The following is a 19,051-nucleotide window of genomic DNA, read 5'->3' on the forward strand; positions in this document are numbered from 1 at the left end:
AACCTTCCTAGTTGAGATCACTATTTTTTGCTTGACCCCTGAGGATGTAGAGTTCCACTCCCTGCTAGCTTTTACCAATCTGATAGATTATTATCATTTATTCAAACTCAGTTAGCACAAAACCCCTTTTAATTTACCTATTCAAATCCTTTGTTCTTCCTGCTGAATGTGGGCATCTGATTGTAGAGGGAAGAGAAGAGAAGGCTGCTCTTTTAAATAATCTGGCTTAGTGTGTCTTCCACCCTTTTAGCTCCTGCTAAGATGCTAGGTGTTAGCTCTCTTTACAATTCTTGAAACTTGTAGGCTTGAAATCACAATAGTATAAACCCCCCAAAAGTGCTTTCACAATGTGTTTAGTGGTCAGAGAATTTGTAGCCCTCAAAACAAGAGGATTAAGGAAGGTTTGTTTTTTTTTTTTTTATTCCTCAATACCTCCTGAACTCTGGAACAAAAAAGAGGGAACTAGGCAAAACAGTAATGACAGAAGGTTACAAAATAGATGCATTTTATATATATATATATATATATATATATATATATATATATATATATATATATATATATACGTATATATATATATATATTAGATGAAAATAGTTAAAGAAAAACTTTTTTTTTAAAAACTAACAGAAATCAAACCCTTTCACCACTGTCTCCAAACAAATCATCCTTTCAGACTAGCTGCAACCCCAGTGTTGGAGAAATATTGCAGAAGTAGCTACTTACATCACACTGTATTTTAAAAGGTTTTGTTGTTGTAGTGAAGGAAGCACATGTTATGGGATCGGGGTATTCGCCATCATTCCACTGTGCAAGAATAGCCTCTCGATAGATAGATACATCACTGTATAGCAAAGCATCCTGGACGGCATTTTCCACAGCAAAGTTGTTAATGCAGGTAATGTTAGAATTGAGTGGGGGCTGTACTAGGTGTATCCTATTGCCATTAATTCCAATATATAAGAGGGTTTCAATAGTGGTGTAAATGTCGATTGTATTCCCATAGATGATGACATTCCCTGGAAAAAAAAGGTGTGGGGGGGTAAAAATCCAAGACATACAATAAAAACCTTATTAGTGTAACTCAAATGATAATAATACAGAATTGCTCTCTTTGACCCTCTTATTTCTCTGATGCTGTGAAGCAAACAATGTTACCTAGCAACAGTGACTAAGATAATTTACTGAAGAATCTGTACAAAACATCCCACAAAGTAGACAAGTACTTTCAACAGAGAAGTAGGACATTCATTTATGTTCCAATAATTTAAAATTTTGAAATTATTCTGCTGGCAACTCTCTAGAATAAAAACCTTTTATCATGTCCCCCTATTTGCTGCACTCACTAGACAAATCGAATCATTAATGTTAGAGCATACAGGTTTCTCCTAAGAAATGTGAAAACAATAGTTCAAAATATGATTCATAAGTATTGAACAAGCTGTATATGATAATATTAATTTTTGGTTCATTAAAAAATGTAATTATGGAGAAGTACTTTGGAACAAAAGACCTGAAGGTTCTATTATTCAATGGAGGATTTTATTGAGATTTAAATTTAGGGGATAAGAATAACATAAATAACAGAACAGACTAGAATAATGTTCTATGTGCCACACATAATATTTTATTAGAAGAATAAAATATCTCAAAATAGTCTGCAAAGATTCTATATATGAAAGTCACTTTGAGGTTAACAGCTCTGGTCTCCATTTTGGTTTCTTGAAAATGCTAAAGAAATACAAAAGTCATTTTACTTATTTCATTATTTTGCGCAAAAGGAAATTAAGTTGCGATGTTTGAGATAAACAAATAGATAGTTTTATACTGTAAAGAAGCAGGAAAGGTTCTCATTTCAGGTAAGCTGTAATATTCTTTTGACCAAAATAACAATTTTTAAACGTAAATTTTCTACCTGTCCACCTGTTTATGAAATGCTAATGTTAGCAATTTCTAAAACTCAAATAAACAGTTGGTGTCTATATTCAGCTTGGCTTGATAAATTATTCAAGGAAGCTGTTGCAAAATGCAAGGGTCTCACTTGCTTTAGCAGGGGGCTAAAAAAGAGTCAGAACCCTTAACTGCTAACAGCTGTAGGCTCTTCAATGAAATATGAGTGAAGACCAGTGCAATTTCTTGATCTTCCCCATCATCTGTCCTCTCTCTGAAAGGCAAGAACATGAATATATTTTATGCAAAAAGTGAAGTCATATGTCCATCCACTGAAGAAATGCCTCTGATTGTGATTTATGGTATTATTGGCCATGAATACTTACTCATCCTTGAAGACTTTGGGGAAATTTCTAGTGGGGTATATGGAAATCCTAAATAAAAAAATAATTTAAATCATGCATGTTTTAGTTTAGGAAAATGAAACCAACCGTCTGCGTACTGGTTCTCAAGTATTTTATGTTAATAGTTACACTTTATAGATAGACTTTCTCCCTTCCTTTCTTTCTATAGTTCCTTTGATGGATTTTTATACTGATAGGGACTAATTGCCATGATGCCATGTTGTTCACATATTCTAATGAAATACACATTAATGAGTAATGCTATTTAAGGTTTATTTCCCATGAACTGGAAAAAGCAAGCATTTTGCTTAAATTATTGTAGCACTTGCTCACTCATTTTTTTTATATCCTTACCTATTATCTTGGAATCAATACTAAGTATCAATTCTAAAGCAGAAGAATGGCAAGGGCTAAGCAACTGGGATTAAGTGATTTACCCAGGTTCAAGGAAATGTCTGAAGTGAGATTTGAACCTGGATCTTCCCAATTCTAGTCTTGGCATTCTATTCATCCTGCTTCCTAGCTACCTGGCATTTGCCTACTCTTAAATTCTGCCTATGTGGCCAAAATGATTAGCTTACCGGGTAGGAAAGCTTCTGAATTCTTGTAAAACTTTTACTTTTATTTAATCTTTCAGAACACACAAATTAAAGCTTGAGTTATATCAAATTCAGAATTAAGGGAGTCTCAAGTAACCTCATACTATCCTTTTACACTGTGTGGCTTAAATAGGAGGTTTTATTACATGAACTTGGAAAGACAGGAAATGTAATATTGTTGGCATTTGGGAAAACATTTATTTTATAATAAGAGACATAGATACTAAATAAGCAGTAAGTGATAAGGATAAATTTTCATCCCCAAGGGCAATAATCATAAAACTCAGGTACTTTTTTTTAAGTAGGCTTGGGGATATGCTTAAGTTTCCATTGGAACAACTTTATTTTTTCATATACATGCAAATGATACCTTCTGTGGTACTGAACAGATATATATTAATAAATATATGTATATACATATATAAAATTAAATATCTACTTAGTTTTTTTCTGTTACATGTATCTCTAATAAGAATGTCATAATCTTCCTTAAAAGCCTATTATAATTCTTCATTGTAGCATGGAAAAAAGTCTGAGCTTTTAAAGGCCATGCCAGCAGCAAACAAGCTCAGGCAGGTCCTCCCAGGCTAGAAAGACTGAATGTGGGCATGCATTGAAGAACATCTGTGATTTGAGGGCCAGTCTCACCAAGCTCAGAGAGGCTCATGAACAGGTGGTTGCCCACCAGGTGACAAATTTGTTTTTGGACACACTCATAAATGAGTTTGGACAAACTCATAAAATTCTACTAAAGTATGGAGGGCTATAACCTGGGATGGTTGAAGATAAAATCACATCCTCCTCAAATATGTTATTATATCTCCTAGAGTTTGCTTTAAATAAATATTCATCCCTTCCCTCCTCCTAGCAGACTAATAATATTTATATATTGGATTATAATCTAAAAAGCACTTTGACAATATATTGTTTCATTTGGTTCTCTTTGGTATCACAAATGTAATTTTATGGAAAAGTAAATTGAGGTTTGGAGAGATTTTAAGTGACTCATCTAAAATTATATAAATTATATATAAAATTCCAAGAGGTAGAACCAGGACTTAAAGAAACATGTCTTTAATCCTAGGTCAATAATTATATAATAATAAATGGTGTTAGTTCTGTCTCTAAGTAATACTATTTTAAAGAGAATCCATTGTCTTTAAAATAATTTTTCTATTTGTATTAGTGAAATGCTTGCTTGTTTCCATAATTTCCCATTTTTTATTTGTGAATACATTTTTTCTATTTCAGAAATCAACCAAATATGACCTTGTTATTCAACTATTTTAAGGCATATAAACATATAGTAAAAATAAAAATGCAAATATGAGTGAATATTGAATACAGAAGAAGTGGAGGAACTAGCACGTTTCCTGCACCATCCATTCCTCTGTCCCTTCTTCCAGTATAATGAAGGAATTGACAAAGGCCATACCTATATTTGCAGTTAGGTGATGCAGAGTATAGAGTGCTGGCCCTGGAGTCGGGAAGACCCGAGTACAAATTTGGCCTCAGACTCTTATTAACTGAGTGATCCTGGCAAGTCACTTAACCCTGTTTGCCTCAGTTCCTCATCTGTAAAATGAGCTGGAGAAGGAAATGGCAAACCACTCTGGCATCTTTGCCAAGAAAACCCCAAATGGGATCATAAGGAGTCAGACAAAATTAATCAGTTTAACAACAGCATGATCAAATCAATTTAGGCCTTTAAAAAATCAGAAAATCAGAGCTACCACTAACAGCATTTGTGGGGCAAACAGCTTGAAACACCCAGTTGAAGGTGAGGAGACAACCTAAGGGAGAAAACTCAGATTTTTGGATATAAATGTTTTTGAGGGAAAGTTACCTCCTTTTGACAGACAGACACAGAGACAGAGACAGAGAACCCAGGACATTGTGAGGTGAGGACTGAGAAGATTGCTGCCAGGAAAGGTAGGACTAAGAGTCACAGGGTGGAGTAGGGGGGAAGAGAGGGGTGTAGCCACTGTGGGGAAAGAAAGGAAAATTATGACTCTCTTGTCTTTCTAGTTTAATTATCTCTACTCTCCAGGTGAAAAGCTCAGGTGATATTACTTGTTAGGGGATTACCAGTGCTAGCAGCACCTTCAGCCAAAGCAGCAAAGTCCTGGTCTTCTAAATTTAATTATGGTTTTAGATGTATTTGATGCATTGAGGTCATTTTGATCCTTTTCACTTAGAAAAATTAGTATTTCAGCACCCTGCCTCATAATGCCACTACTTATGCACTTATTGCCAGTTACTGAGAATACAAATATAAGCTAAAAAGAGTGTTTCTATCCTCAGAGAGCTTACATTCTAATGGGGAAGACAACATATAAAAGGGAGCTGAAAAGAGAGTAGGGTGCAAAGGGGGAGAAAGTGCCTCTTCTTGGGCAAAGTGGAAAAGTTTGGAGTATCACAAGCAGGGCAGGGAATAAAGTGAGCCATGGTTGGTCCAGGCAATTCCTCAAATGGAGGTTGCATTTATATAATTACAATAAATTATGGTAACAACAATAAGAGACATTTGCCTAGTGCATTTGCAAAGTATTTTACATACATAATTATCTCTTTTGATGCAAAGTATTTGGAGATTATGAAAGAAAATAAATTCCATTACTTAACAGTTATAACTCAGAGTAAAGGATTCAGGGACCTGAATCTATTATCTTGTTCTTCTTTGTCTGGATGACAAATGTAGACCTGAACTAAGCTTCTGTCTTTGTTTTGTATATTAAAAGGTTGGAGCTTTTCCTCTACTCTCAAATTCTGAATTCCTAAATTCCAATTGTTCTATGGCAGCCTAAGTAAAACAAAAATATCCCCTCCCCCCCAAAAAGATAGCATTCAGGTCAATTGAAATATGTAAGGATCCCTTTTTAGACAAAAAAAAAAAATTCCCCCTTCTCTAAAGATAATAATGTCAAAAGGTCCGCAGTATTAGAAGGTGATTGCTGTTTAAAGGAAGTAAGGGTAATAATTATAACTTCATTGGATGACTAAGGCATCAATCTTAAAAATCCCAAGAAAAAATTAAATTTTACACATATTGGTTGGATATAGTAATATATGAGAGTTAAGAAGATTTTTCCGGAGACAATAGAGTGAAACAAATCATCTTAGTATATGCAGCATTAACAAACCAACCATTTCCTGATAGAATAGAATTAGAATTTGAGCCCTTTGGGGGAAGGAACCATTTTTTATCTTTCTTTGTATCCTCAGTGGCAAGTATAGTGAATGCCTAATATGAGAATTATCAACTGACATATTCCAGGAGATCAACTGAAATTTCAGTTCCATAAAATTAATATTGCCATATCATAATTATGAGTGGTTTTTTTTAGTTTGTTCCTTTATTTTTTTCTCTACTACCCATTGACTATGTCATTTGTCATCTACAGGAGGTAACACTTAAATATGTAAGTTATATAAGACTATGTATTTTTTTAAACCCTTACCTTCTGTCTTGGAATTGATACAAAGTACCAGTTCCAAGGCAGAACAACAATAAGGGCTAGGCAACTGGGGTTAAGTGACTTGCCCAGGGTCCCATAGCTAGCATCTGAGGGCAAATTTGAACCTGGGACCTCTCAACTCTAGGACTGGTGGTCTCAGCCACCTTGCTGTCCCGTAATGACCATTTTTATCTACTCATTACATGTATTATGGTATGTACTGCAGATATTAGGCACTTTAAATGCTTGTTGAGTACTTTTAATTGACAAAGTTTTTGCCTGTAATTTTTGCTCATCCAAAACTAAGAGTTGGTTATGAAAAAAATATAAAATGAGAGAAACTTTCCACCTTGAGATACAATCAAATAATTCAGGGTATCTCAAAATTTTAAGCTTTAATGGTTTAAAACTTCAATGACTCCTCAAAGTCTAAACATTACAGATATAATATAAATTCCCCAAATTCACTAGGCAAATTTTAGTATGATGATATGTGGATCTCATAAGTCCAAGAATGTTTATATATTTCACAGAGCACTAAGACAACATCTTTATCTGTCACTAAGTTTCCATTATAATTAAAAACAAACCTTGTACTAATGTCCATGATGTATTTAGTAGGACTCAGTATCTTCCTGAACACCTCAGAATTTCTGATCTTACTCATGCTGCTACACATGTCTTGAAGCTCTCCTCCCTCACAACTATCATCTTTTGGCTATAGATATCCTACTTAACTTAACTCAAAATCCAGTTCACATATCACTTTCTCTATGAAGGAGAAAATCTACAGAAGATGGTATTTCATGAATAGCAAGGAGTCCTTTCAATATAAAAAGAAAAAATTCTGATGAGGAAGAAAAAGAGAAGGCCATGTTTAGCGATGAATTTCAATAGTCAACTTATCAAAGTCTAAATTTTTAAAAAGATGGGTACAAAGATGAAAGTAAGAATGAATAGTGGAAGAAGGTGATATCAGCAGTCCAGGGGAGCTCAGATGATTGGTTAGTGGAAGACAATGGACAATTCAGACAAGGGACCTTTTCTCAGCTAAATCAACTCTAGATATCTTCAATGTATATTTGTGTTGAATATTATTTTGCTATAGCTAAGGAAATATCCTATAGTTAACTTTAGAATGATGTTGTCATTTGCCCAGGCTCATCTACTTGGTAAGTATTTGAAGTAGGATCTGAATCCAGGACTTCTTGACTCCGTGTTGAGTGAGAGAGATGATATACAATGGGAAAGCTTACAGGCTTTCTGTGGATAGTGTTTATCAGTGTACATAAACAGTGGGCCAGGTTGGCTAGCACACTGTGGGTCAATATTAACCTTCTCTTTCACCTGCCCCTCAGAGGGATGAACTAATGGTAATGCCAACCTTGGCATTTGCTAGCACACCGAGTCCATAGTGTATGTAAGCCTATGATGGCTAGGTGGTGCATTGAATACAGCACTGGCCCTGGAGTCAGTAGGATCTAAGTACAGATTTGCCCTTAAATACTGTGTGACCCTGGACAAGTCTTAGTTTGCCTTAGTTTGCTCATCTGTCAAATGAATTTGAGAAGTAAATGGCAAACCACTCCACTATCTTTGTGAGAAAAAAAATAACAAAACTCAGAGTTGAAAAGTATCAGACACAATTAATTGACTAAATGTATATCTTCATTGACTTCTTCAAAGTTCAGTTTATTTGAATGTAGATATAGAAAGACAAGTTCCCAACTTTAGTATTCCTAAAATTGGACTGTTCTTTTAGATGATAGAGATAAGATGATATACAAATAGTGACTTCTTAAATAACAAATAAAATTGGTCACTGATAATTAGAATATCCCAGGTAATTTTTTTTTAAATATATTTTATTTGATCATTTCCAAGCATTATTCGTTAAAGACATAGATCATTTTCTTTTCCTCCCCCCCACCCCCCATAGCCGACGCGTAAGTCCACTGGGCATTAGATGTTTTCTTGATTTGAACCCATTGCTTTGTTGATAGTATTTGCATTAGAGTGTTCATTTAAAGTCTATCCTCTGTCATGTCCCCTCAACCTCTGTATTCAGGCAGTTGCTTTTTCTCGGTGTTTCCACTCCCATAGTTTATCCTTTGCTTATGAATGGTGTTTTTTTTCTCCTGGATCCCTGAAAGTTGTTCAGGGACATTACACTGCCCCTAATGGAGAAGTCCATTACGTTCGATTATACCACAGTGTATTAGTCTCTGTGTACAATGTTCTCCTGGTTCTGCTCCTCTCGCTCTGCATCACTTCCTGGAGGTTGTTCCAGTCTCCATGGAACTTCTCCACTTTATTATTCCTTTGAGCACAATAGTATTCCATCACCAACATATACCACAGTTTGTTCAGCCATTCCCCAATTGATGGGCATCCCCTCGTTTTCCAGTTTTGGGCCACCACAAAGAGCGCAGCTATGAATATTTTTGTACAAGTCTTTGTGTCCATTATCTCTTTGGGGTACAGACCCAGCAGTGCTATGGCTGGGTCAAAGGGTATATCCCAGGTAATTTTCAGTGAATAACAACAAAATTCAGTCGTCTCAGTTGCCAAAGGAAATTAATCTATGTAACTTCTTGGGAACAAATTATCTATTTCTAAGATTACAGATGTAAAATTAGAAATATACTCTATAGAAAGTTTATGGTTAAAGAGGAACTTCTCAAAAAGTCTGAAAATCTTAATTTGGCTAGAAGGAGCTGAATTTAGTGCTTTTCTCACTTTTAAATCACAGTAGTCTTTGAAAAAGCTACAGAGGTGTTTCTAAAAGGGATAAATAATAAAGGGGCTTCTCTTTTGGCAGCCCAGTTGGGAAGAAAGAGACTGAGATTGATTACTTGAGTCAATACCTTTGAGAGCAAAGTCAATTCCACGCTTCAGATTAAAAAAGCATTTAAGAGTTGTCCTTTTTAATGGTTTAAATAAATGGAATAGAAATCTTTGCCTTTAGATACTTTTTAGGTAGGGAGACAGAAATGAATGTGCTGGAGACTATGATTCGGTCCACTAAAATAGTATAAGTTGCACATAAATATGTCCAATCAAATAAGACACCTGATCCCAGTGGCTCCTCAACTTGCTTGGCGAAAAACAATGCCAGTTTTATGGTCTTGGTTTACTGGAGGGATTAGTTAAAAAAAATATTAAAGGAGAAAGTAAAGCCCACCTTTCACAGATGAGACAATTTTAGGACATTCATTTATAAAAATGGGAAAGGGAAAGTGTCAGAAGAATTTTAGAGCTAACTCCTTTTAAATTCATATAATGAAATATGAGGCTTTGTATAAAAATTTTAGAATCAGAGATGTATCCTATGAAATAGAATACTCATTTATGATTACTATCATTAGATGCTAAAAAGGCATTTTATTGTACTGAGCTGAATGTTTTAATTTCATCTACTTCACATTATGCTTTGACACAAAGTTTCATTATCTTTCTCAGTGCTATAAGGATGATATTTTGATGAATAGTTTCTTTAAAAAAAAGACTTGACAAGGAAAGGGCTTTTTCATGTTACTTTTGCCATCCAGTCAGTCCTTTATGGTGTGAAAACTACATTCAGAATTATGTATAAAGGAACTTGCAAAAGATAATTTAAACTTATCTTTGTATTCTAAAGCCAGCAAAACAAAATATATATTCTTTATTTGGAAGTTCATTATAGTGGTGCAATGGATAGAGCACAGGGCCTGAAATCAAGGAGAATTCAGGTCAAATATAGCCTCAGACACTAGGGAAGTGGCCTTGTGCAAGTCACTTAGCCTAAGTTTGTTTCAGTTTACTGAACTGGAAAATGTGGATAATAACACCTGCCAAAGTTGTTTGTGAGGATCAAATGAGATATTTGTAAAAATTGGTTAGAACAGTTCCTGGCACAAAATGTTTTATAAATGCTCCCCAGCCCTTTCCTTCCCTTCTATTCCCCATGGCTCCATTATACAAAAGATCATATCATCTTTTTTTACTCCAGAACAATTACTGAATGACTTTCAGATACAGGAACAGTTTAGTACAGGGAAATTAATTTAGGTTCCAGTGAGGATTTGAACCTGGATTCAAATTTTAGTTTTGATGCTTACTACTTGTGTTGCTTTGGTCAAGTCATTTAATTTCATGTGCCTCAATATTTTCATCTGGAAAATAGGAAGATTGTATTAGATGGTCTCTGTGGTCCCTTCCTTCTGTAGATCTATGATCCCATGGAATTATATCTGCATTTTAAAAGTTTAATTCAATAAACATTTATTAAGGCTCTTCTGTGCTATGTGTCTTGCTAGATATGCTGATGTAGCAAAGACATAAAATAACTTTTTAGGTAGAAAGGATGGCATATTTACATAAGCCATTAAAATATGAGTTAGAATATGCTAAGTAAATGGGGGAGTAGTATAAGAAATAAAATGGCAAAGAGGTCACTAATGGCTTAGTCTTTAATACAGAAGAAAGAGTTTTAGATTGGAAGTTAGGTTGTTCAGGTATTTCCATTGTCTCTGACTGTGACCTTGTTTGGTGTTTTCTTGGCAAAGATACTGGAATGATTTGTCATTTCCTTTTCCAGCACAATTTATAGATAAGGAAACTAAGGCAAGCAGGGTTAAGTGACTTATCCAATGGCAGAGAGATAGTGTCTGAAATCAGACACTTCTGTATAGAAGAAACAGTATTGGATGGGAAATCAGAGGACCTGGGATCAAATCCTGATTTCGACACTTATTATCTGTATAATTCTAGGCAAATCATCCTCTATGGGCCATAGTTTCCCCAAGTGTAATTTGAGGTTCTTTAAGTATATGATCTCTAAAGACCCAGCTTTAAATCTATGATAATGAGGTAGCATATGAACTTGAAATTAAAGGAAAGAAAAAACCTATTCCAGGCCTGGGGGATGCATGAGAATAAAGCAATATTGGGGAATTTTAAGAAATCCAATTTGGTTGGAATGAGAATCCATGAGGGGAAGAGCTGTGAAAAGTATGAAAAGTTGGGGTAGAATTAGATGTTGGAGAGTCAGTTAACAAACATTTAAGTGCTTACTAAGTGCCAGGTATTGTGTTAATCAATGGAGATCCAGAAAAAGGCAAATACACAAGTTTCTGCCCACAAGAAGCTCATACTAAAATGAGAAGTTGGACATGTATAACAATCAAAATATCTGAAAGACTGGTTTGAGGTAAGGATTTTAATTTATTGATTTGACTAGCATATAAACAGTAGACCTTTAGGTCAGTGGCTCCCTCAAAGACTAAAGACCCCAAAGGTCCTTTATACAGAGCTATAAATCCAGTTTGGGAGCTCAATATTCAGTCCCTCCCTAGGATGAATAGTTAGTGAGGAGACTTTTTATTAAGACTCTCAACTCCTCCTCACCCCAATAGGTAATGGGGTCACATAGGCAGGAAAAGTCTTTATCGATTAACCAGGTTTAACAGGGCAGAACATTTTTGAGGAGTTTTGAGAACAAATAAAATGCAAAGTTCAATAGACTGGATGGAGCCCCTCTAATCCATGACCCTGACATAGGAATTAATATAGTATATAAAATAAATTATTACACATGAAAAGGCATATACAGAGTAGAAAGAAGACAATCTCAAAGGATGAGGGGTGGGGAAGTGGGGACCAGAAAGGGTCCTTGTAGAAAGTGACATTTGAGCTATGTCTGGAAGAAAGCCAGAGCAGCCAGAAGGCAGAGGTGGAAAGGGAGAACATTACAGGCAGAGGAGAGAGCCAGCAAAAATGCATGGAGTCAAGAAATGGAGAGTGGTATTGAAGGGCAGGCCAGTAGGGCTGGATTGTAGATTTCTTGAAGTATTAGGGAGACTAGATACCAAGGTGTCAGATTGTGAAGAGCTTTAAGTGTGAAATAAAGGACTATCTACTTGATTTTGGAGAGATGAGAAAGTTTAGAGATTCTCCCCTGTGGAGAGTTGGAAAATGAATCAATTAGGGAGGAGTAAAATGATTACTTTGCCTCAGTGACAACCATTTATAGGGGATTCAATCAGCATAATTTCATGGTTTTCTCCCATTCTGCTCAGCAGCATGTGCATAGGCGTGAAGGAAGTAGATGGTAGGTCTAATCAAGGGGTTGGAGTTTGGCAAGGACAAGGTTGGTGGGGAAATGAGGAAATGACTTGAGAGTTGACAAAAATGCAAAACTGAACTAATTTCCAATAGATCAAGATAGGAAAAGAAGAAGATAGTAAGTAGTATAGGGAAGATGATCTGTTAATGAACTGGCAGGAAATTAGTGTAAATGGCACTAACACTGAGAATGAGAAACAGGGTAAGATAGCATGACATAGGAAAAGATGGAATGACAAAAGCGTCCATCTGTGTCATCTGGTCTAAACCCTAAATAGCTTCTGGAAAAAAAAATAATTTAAAATACCATAGCATGATCCTGTAATCACCAGTGTGAATCTCACTTGAACCATCCCTAATATCCATTATCTAGCCTCTACTTGAATTGACCAGCGTGAAGGACCTTGCTGAAGTGGCTAAGGATAAGTGACAGGCTAAGAAGTGATTTTACCATTGTATTCCCTATTCCCAAGGTATCTCAGTAGACCCTAGCTGTCTGTAGGTCTTCTTCATTCCCACCCCATCCAACTAGAAAGCATCAGAGTAAAAAACTTCATACATCATCCTGTCTCTATGTCCTTGACCAGTTAAGGTGTCCCTGATGCCTCTAAGCTTCTTCCCTCTTTGCCTCTGTCTCTAGAGACTAGAGAGAGAGAGAAGAAACACCAAGCCTCAGGGGGCCACATTGCTTGATTGCAATAGTAAAAATAAAAGATAAACTTGGGATCTGAGAGGACAGATTTACTCTGTTTGCTTGTATAGTTTAATGGAGAGAGAGCCATGCTTGCAGTTAGGATGATGTGGGTGCAGACATCACTTACCTAGCACACACTGGCTGTGTGACTCAGAAAATCACTTAAACTCTAGCATTAGAGGCAATTCTCAAGGACATTAAGTTATGGAGAAGGTGCCAACCTGCTTCAGTAAGGGGAGTTTCCTCTTTCAATGAAATTTCCAGTCCTTATCCTCTCACTTGGACTCAGATGATAGAATCTGGACGAAAGGGTATATCATATAGTGGCAGTTCCTAACACAATATAAAGAAAAACTCCCTAACATTTAGAATTGTCCAAAATTGGAATTGTTTGCTTTAGGAGATTCTTTATCAGTGGGAGGTTTCAGGTACACTCTTGATGATCATTTGTGTGGTAGGCAAGGTTCATGTTGTAGGAAGGGCTGAATTAGATGACTTCTGAGGTCTTTTCCAACTCAGTAATTCTACAATTCTAGGGGTTTTTTGAGTTTCACTAGAGTAGTGATGATGGAAGTTACATTTCACAAGGTTAAGAAATTAGTTGGCTGGTGAGAATATGGAGGAGGGAGAGAGGAGACTGTCCTTTCAAGAAATTTGGCAGTAAAACAAAAAAGAAATCATAGTTCTAATGAGTTCAAATGAATCAAGAGAGACTATTAGGACGAGAGGAATAAAGATGCTTACAGGCAGAGAGGAGAAAGCTGGAAAAGAGGGGGAAGATGGAAGATGCAGGGAAAAGGAGATGGCTGCTCAGGCAATATCTGGATGAGAAAAATAGGAGAGAAAAACCTTAATAGCACGGGTAGAGAATTTGTCCTTACTAAGGAGGAGCAAGCAGGTTTTGAAGTGTGACAGGCAATTGAAGAAGTCTCTATTTTTTTATGAAGTAGGTCTAAAAGTTATTTGCAAGCACAAAGTGAGGTGGGTAGAAAATTGAGGTTTTTAGTAGAGTAGGAAAATTTTTAAATGGTCACCATGGTGAAAATCATAAAATCATTAGTACAAGAATACAAGGATTCCTCAACAGTGAGAACTCAGTTGAGGTGATACAGCACAGATTTATAGTTGACCCAGCCAACAAGATTGTATGACTTCCTCCTGCATTACTAGTGTCCAGTATTATTGCTGGGGCAGTCAATGGCTGATGGACTAAGGGACTGATTCAACGGTAGAGGAGAGACTAAATCTGAAATAGCTAATTATTCAGTCAAGCCTAAAAAGAAAAGGAAGAGTTTAGAATAGAAAATATGATTTAAGAGAGGAAGGAGAGATAGAGGAATCATAGAGGTCAGAAGAACAAGATAAAGAAGAATGAAAGAGTTGGAGAGATGGAAAAATATAAATGTATAATATCTAGCTTACTGAATTACCTACTAGTTTAACAAGCTAAATATATGAATGATACAAATGATATAACCTTATTAATATCTTTGAATCCTGGGGGGCAGCTGGGTGGCTCAGTGGCTCAGTGGATTAAGAGCCAGGCCTAGAGATAGGAGGTCCTAGGTTCAAATCTGGCCTGACATTTTCTAATGGTGTGACCCTGGGCAAGTCACTTAACCCCCATTGAGTAGCCCTTAACACTCTTCTGCTTTGGAACCAATACATAGTATTGATTCTAAGACAGAAGGTAAGGGTTTAAAAAATATATATCTTTGAATCCTGACTTTGGTGCTTATTGTTACCAACAAATCAGTTTCCATTAGGAGTTATCATTTTCCTCTGTAGAGTGAAGAAGTAGGACTAGAATTTCTAAAGTTGCTTCTGGTCTAATCCTAGGATCCCATGAAATGAATGTTTATTGAGAAATTTTGTTAGTTAGAGTGTTATTAAATATTAATTTGTTTTACAAGTAGTTATAATGGCTTTTCCCACACCAAATATCTAGAAATGGTCTAATTGCTCAATGTTTCATCTAAGTAAACATCTTCACAAATGTTAGCACTAAAAAAATTAATGTTCTGGAATAACTTAATAATTTAAATTGAAAACTTGAAAATGTAATGTTCATGAGTTAATGAATCTTTTTTTTTTTGTTTTCTGGAGGTTGAAACATAAGATTTCTTCGACCTTAGCATGACCTGTTCCATTATGCTTTGCAAAAAAACAAAAGAATATATTAGACATGGTAACAAAGGCTTTGCTTGGTGATTCATGCACTGGAATTTTAATGTTATACCTTCCCTACAAATATGCTTTTAATAAGGCAGTAAACTGTATTTAGCTAAAGATGAAAATAATTGATCCATTTCAGGCCATTAAAGTAGTTTTATTTTTTTACCTTACTCTCATCCAATTTTTTCATTTTCATAGAAAGTACAGAGCTAATAGCAGATGAATTTCAATTAGTTTCATTTATAGTCATAAAATGTTACAATGCATTAGGCTGCTGAATTTGACCAGAAAAACCCCAACATAAACTATATAGTATATGATGTATATTGTTTTTGGATATATTTAAAATAGTAACTGGGTGATAATACATGTATTACACAGATTGAATAGCTTGTCAGTTCTGGGAGGAGGAAGGGAAGAGGGGAGGGAGACAATGTGGATCATATAACTTTGGAAAACTTAGGTGGAAATTGCTATTAATCTAAAATTTTTTAAATAAATAAAATATTAACTGGGGCTATCTTCAATATTTTTAGGATGGTAGCAATAATTCAAATAGTTTAATCTCTTCCTCTCCCTACCAGCTTTTCTATACATGTTATCTTTTCCCATTAGTATGTGAACTCCTTGAGGGTTAGGATTACTTTGTTTGCTTGTATTTCTATGCTAAGCACTTCACTAAGTGCTTAGCATACAGTGAGCACATAATAAGTATTTATCTATCTTTTAATATATTTCTTTGTCATTTTTGTATCTCTACTGTATCTCTCAATCATCTCTCTCTCCATCATCCATCATTTCTTTCTCCACTTTATAATATCCCATAATCATCTACCTCTGTCATCTATCATCTACCTTTATAAAATCTATCATCTATCGATCTCTATATCTATTATCTTTACCACTATTCTCTTTTATCTAATCTCAACTTTATACCTGAAAGAACACTTCATTCATATCTATTAATTCCATCACAAAATAACAACTGATTTTTTGAGATATGCTATAGAGCAGATGATGGGGTAGAGATTGTGAGTGTCTTTACTCATTCATAAGACAGGGATAGGGAATGGTCCTGATATATCACTGGTATAAGGAATTTCTGGCAAATGACATTGATATATATTTTTTAACTTGTGGAAAATTGAGAGGCTGTGAGTGGACTGGCAGTTTCAATCTTACCTTTGAAGACATTTAGTCAGAGGATAAGGGAGGGCTTGAGCAGAAGTAGATAAATTCAGCTAGGAGATAAAGGTCTAAAAATTGCCGATTTGAAAAAAGTCATTGTATTTAGAAAAGGATAGAATGGTATCGAGGTAGGAAAAAAATGAACTATAATGAAAAATGTCTACTCAAAAGAAGGCATTTCTCAGGTGTTATTAAGCTGACTTGAGAGGAGAAAGCTGGGATTAAGAGGGAGAGCAATAGTAATTCAGTACTTTTCAAGGCTCTAACTTTATTTCTAACCACTTGATTGCAGAAGGATCCAGTAGTTAGGTTGCTTTTTTTAGACACTCTGGTGGTATTAGATATGGCTCTGATCCTGTTATTTTTAATGCTTTGATCAACTTCGGACATGTAATTCTTATTAATGGTTTGGAAGAAAAGCTAGAAGTACTCATAGAGACAATGTAGTTATTAAAAACCATTGCTAACTGGACAGCTTAAATAGAAAAAAGGTGCCGAACAAATAACACCTTGGAATTTCTACTGCCACTCCCCTAAGCCTGGACCTCAGTTTCTTCATCCCTGTGCTATTCTAATAACATCCTAAATGATCTTCCTCTTTCTAGTCTCTCCAATCAATCCATGCTGCAAACCACTGGGACATTAATCTTCCTAACATTGTTCTTTGGTTATATCATTCCTCTGCTCAAATACCTTCAATAGCTATCCACTATTTGTGAAATAAAGATCATACTCCTTAGCATGACAACCACACATGGCAACTCCATAAGACCAGTTCAACCACATCCTCAACTCTTCTCTTTGAGGAATCTCTGATGCTCCAGCCAAGCGGGTCTGCTCATTGCCCCCATCCATTGTGCTATCTTCATTATTCTCTCCATGTTTTGCTCCCATTATTTCCTGTCACATAGTGCCCTTTTGCTTTATATCAGTTTATTTAAATAAGTAAATCCCAGTGAGCTCAAGCTGGTTTTTTCTACCTCCTCTGTGAAGTCTTACCAAAAACCCAAATCCATACTGGACTTTTCATCTCATGACTTTCTATATCACTTATGGTTTATGGCACTTCATATAAATTAACTCATTAATTATTTGTGTACATACATACACATGCTCATGTAGGAGAATGTCAGTTACCTAAAGGTTCCAGCCTGTGGCACCACATCTTGAACATAGTAAACATTCTACAAATGATTATTAAGGAGAAGGTGGAAGAAGATCTTAGTTTTATGAGGGGGGGGGGTGAACTAGAAAGGAAAGAAGTGTTTTAAAAATAATACTATTTGTTTCATTCCTAGAATTTTCTTTGTTTTCAATTTCATTGGTAATTTGTACTTCAGATAAAATTCTTTATAGATGAAAAGAGTAGTACAGCAAGCTATGAGAGATATAGTCCCTGTGCAATGTACCAAATCTTATTATCTCAATAGCATATTGTACTTAGAGATCCCTAAATGACATGCAGCCACAGAAATGATGCAGTGTTCACTATCTTCATTTTGATATTGATATAGAAGAATCATTTCTAATACAAGAATCAAATGGATAGACAAACTTGACAGTGCAATATTTTGATAGACTAAAACAAGCCCCACAACAATTAAAATGAGCTAGATGGTCTGGATAAATACAAGAATTATGGGGCACCCCTTTTCACACTTATCTTCTATCATATATTTTCTGACATTCCAAGGCAGCATCAGAGAGTTTAGGGGTTCAGAGGACCAAGTAAGAACTCAAATTAGGGGTCTTATCTCCAGGTCATTCCTGGATACCCTTTTGCTTCCTTTCTAAGTTAGGATCCCTATGTAAGAATACTATAATTTGGGGAGAGAATGAGGAATTTGGAGTTTTCTGGAACTCATAGTTCAATAAGACTAGAGAAATAAATGGGAAGGGAGTATGGACAACTCCTTATAAGAGTTTGACTATAAAAAGGAGAAAAGATAGAGGATGATAACTTGAGGGTATGGTAGAGACAAAGGAAGACTATTGTTTTTTTAAAGGGATATGTGAATAGGATTATAGATATTAGAGAGGAATGGAGTAGATAAGGAGAGAATGAAGTTGGGAGAAAAGGAAGGAATGATGGGAGAGGAAGATCAAAGAATCATAGATTTTGAGTTCAGAGGGACTGTAAAGACCACTTTATTTTACAGATAAGGAAATTGAATCCCAGAGAGGTAAAACTACTTGACCAGAGGCACATAGGCAATAAAAAATAGAGGCAGAATTTGAACTCTAATCCTTCAACTAGAACTTTATGGCATAGTAAAGAAACCAGAGTTTTGAGCCTACTTTTAATATTCACACAGCTACTTCCATAAAGACTCCCTAACATCTTAATTCTTTGACCTCCTTAAATTCTATTACCTACATATTAATTGCAATTAAGCCAAATTAGGAATATTAGGTCACATACTGGATCTTACCATTACCCCATAGAAATGTTTCTCTTCCCTAATTAGAAACTGCCAGTCTCCTATATGACAGGCATATAGAACCATTCATGAATTAACCCAAAACAACAACAATCAC

At 35.5% G+C, this 19,051-nt stretch overlaps 1 protein-coding gene across 6 annotated transcripts in view; it reads right to left on the reverse strand.

Moving 5' to 3' along the window:
• The window catches only part of CFAP61 (cilia and flagella associated protein 61), a 402,581-nt gene that overhangs the window by 97,477 nt on the left and 286,053 nt on the right, over nt 1-19,051 (reverse strand). For all 6 annotated transcript variants that reach the window (XM_056813840.1, XM_056813843.1, XM_056813842.1 and 3 more), the window contains one exon: nt 727-1,019. In XM_056813840.1, the coding sequence (XP_056669818.1) occupies nt 727-1,019 (293 nt within the window). The remainder of the gene's footprint in view (nt 1-726; nt 1,020-19,051) is intronic.

This window comes from Monodelphis domestica, chromosome 1 (assembly GCF_027887165.1).
Source record: "Monodelphis domestica isolate mMonDom1 chromosome 1, mMonDom1.pri, whole genome shotgun sequence".
Taxonomy (NCBI): Eukaryota; Metazoa; Chordata; class Mammalia; order Didelphimorphia; family Didelphidae; genus Monodelphis; species Monodelphis domestica.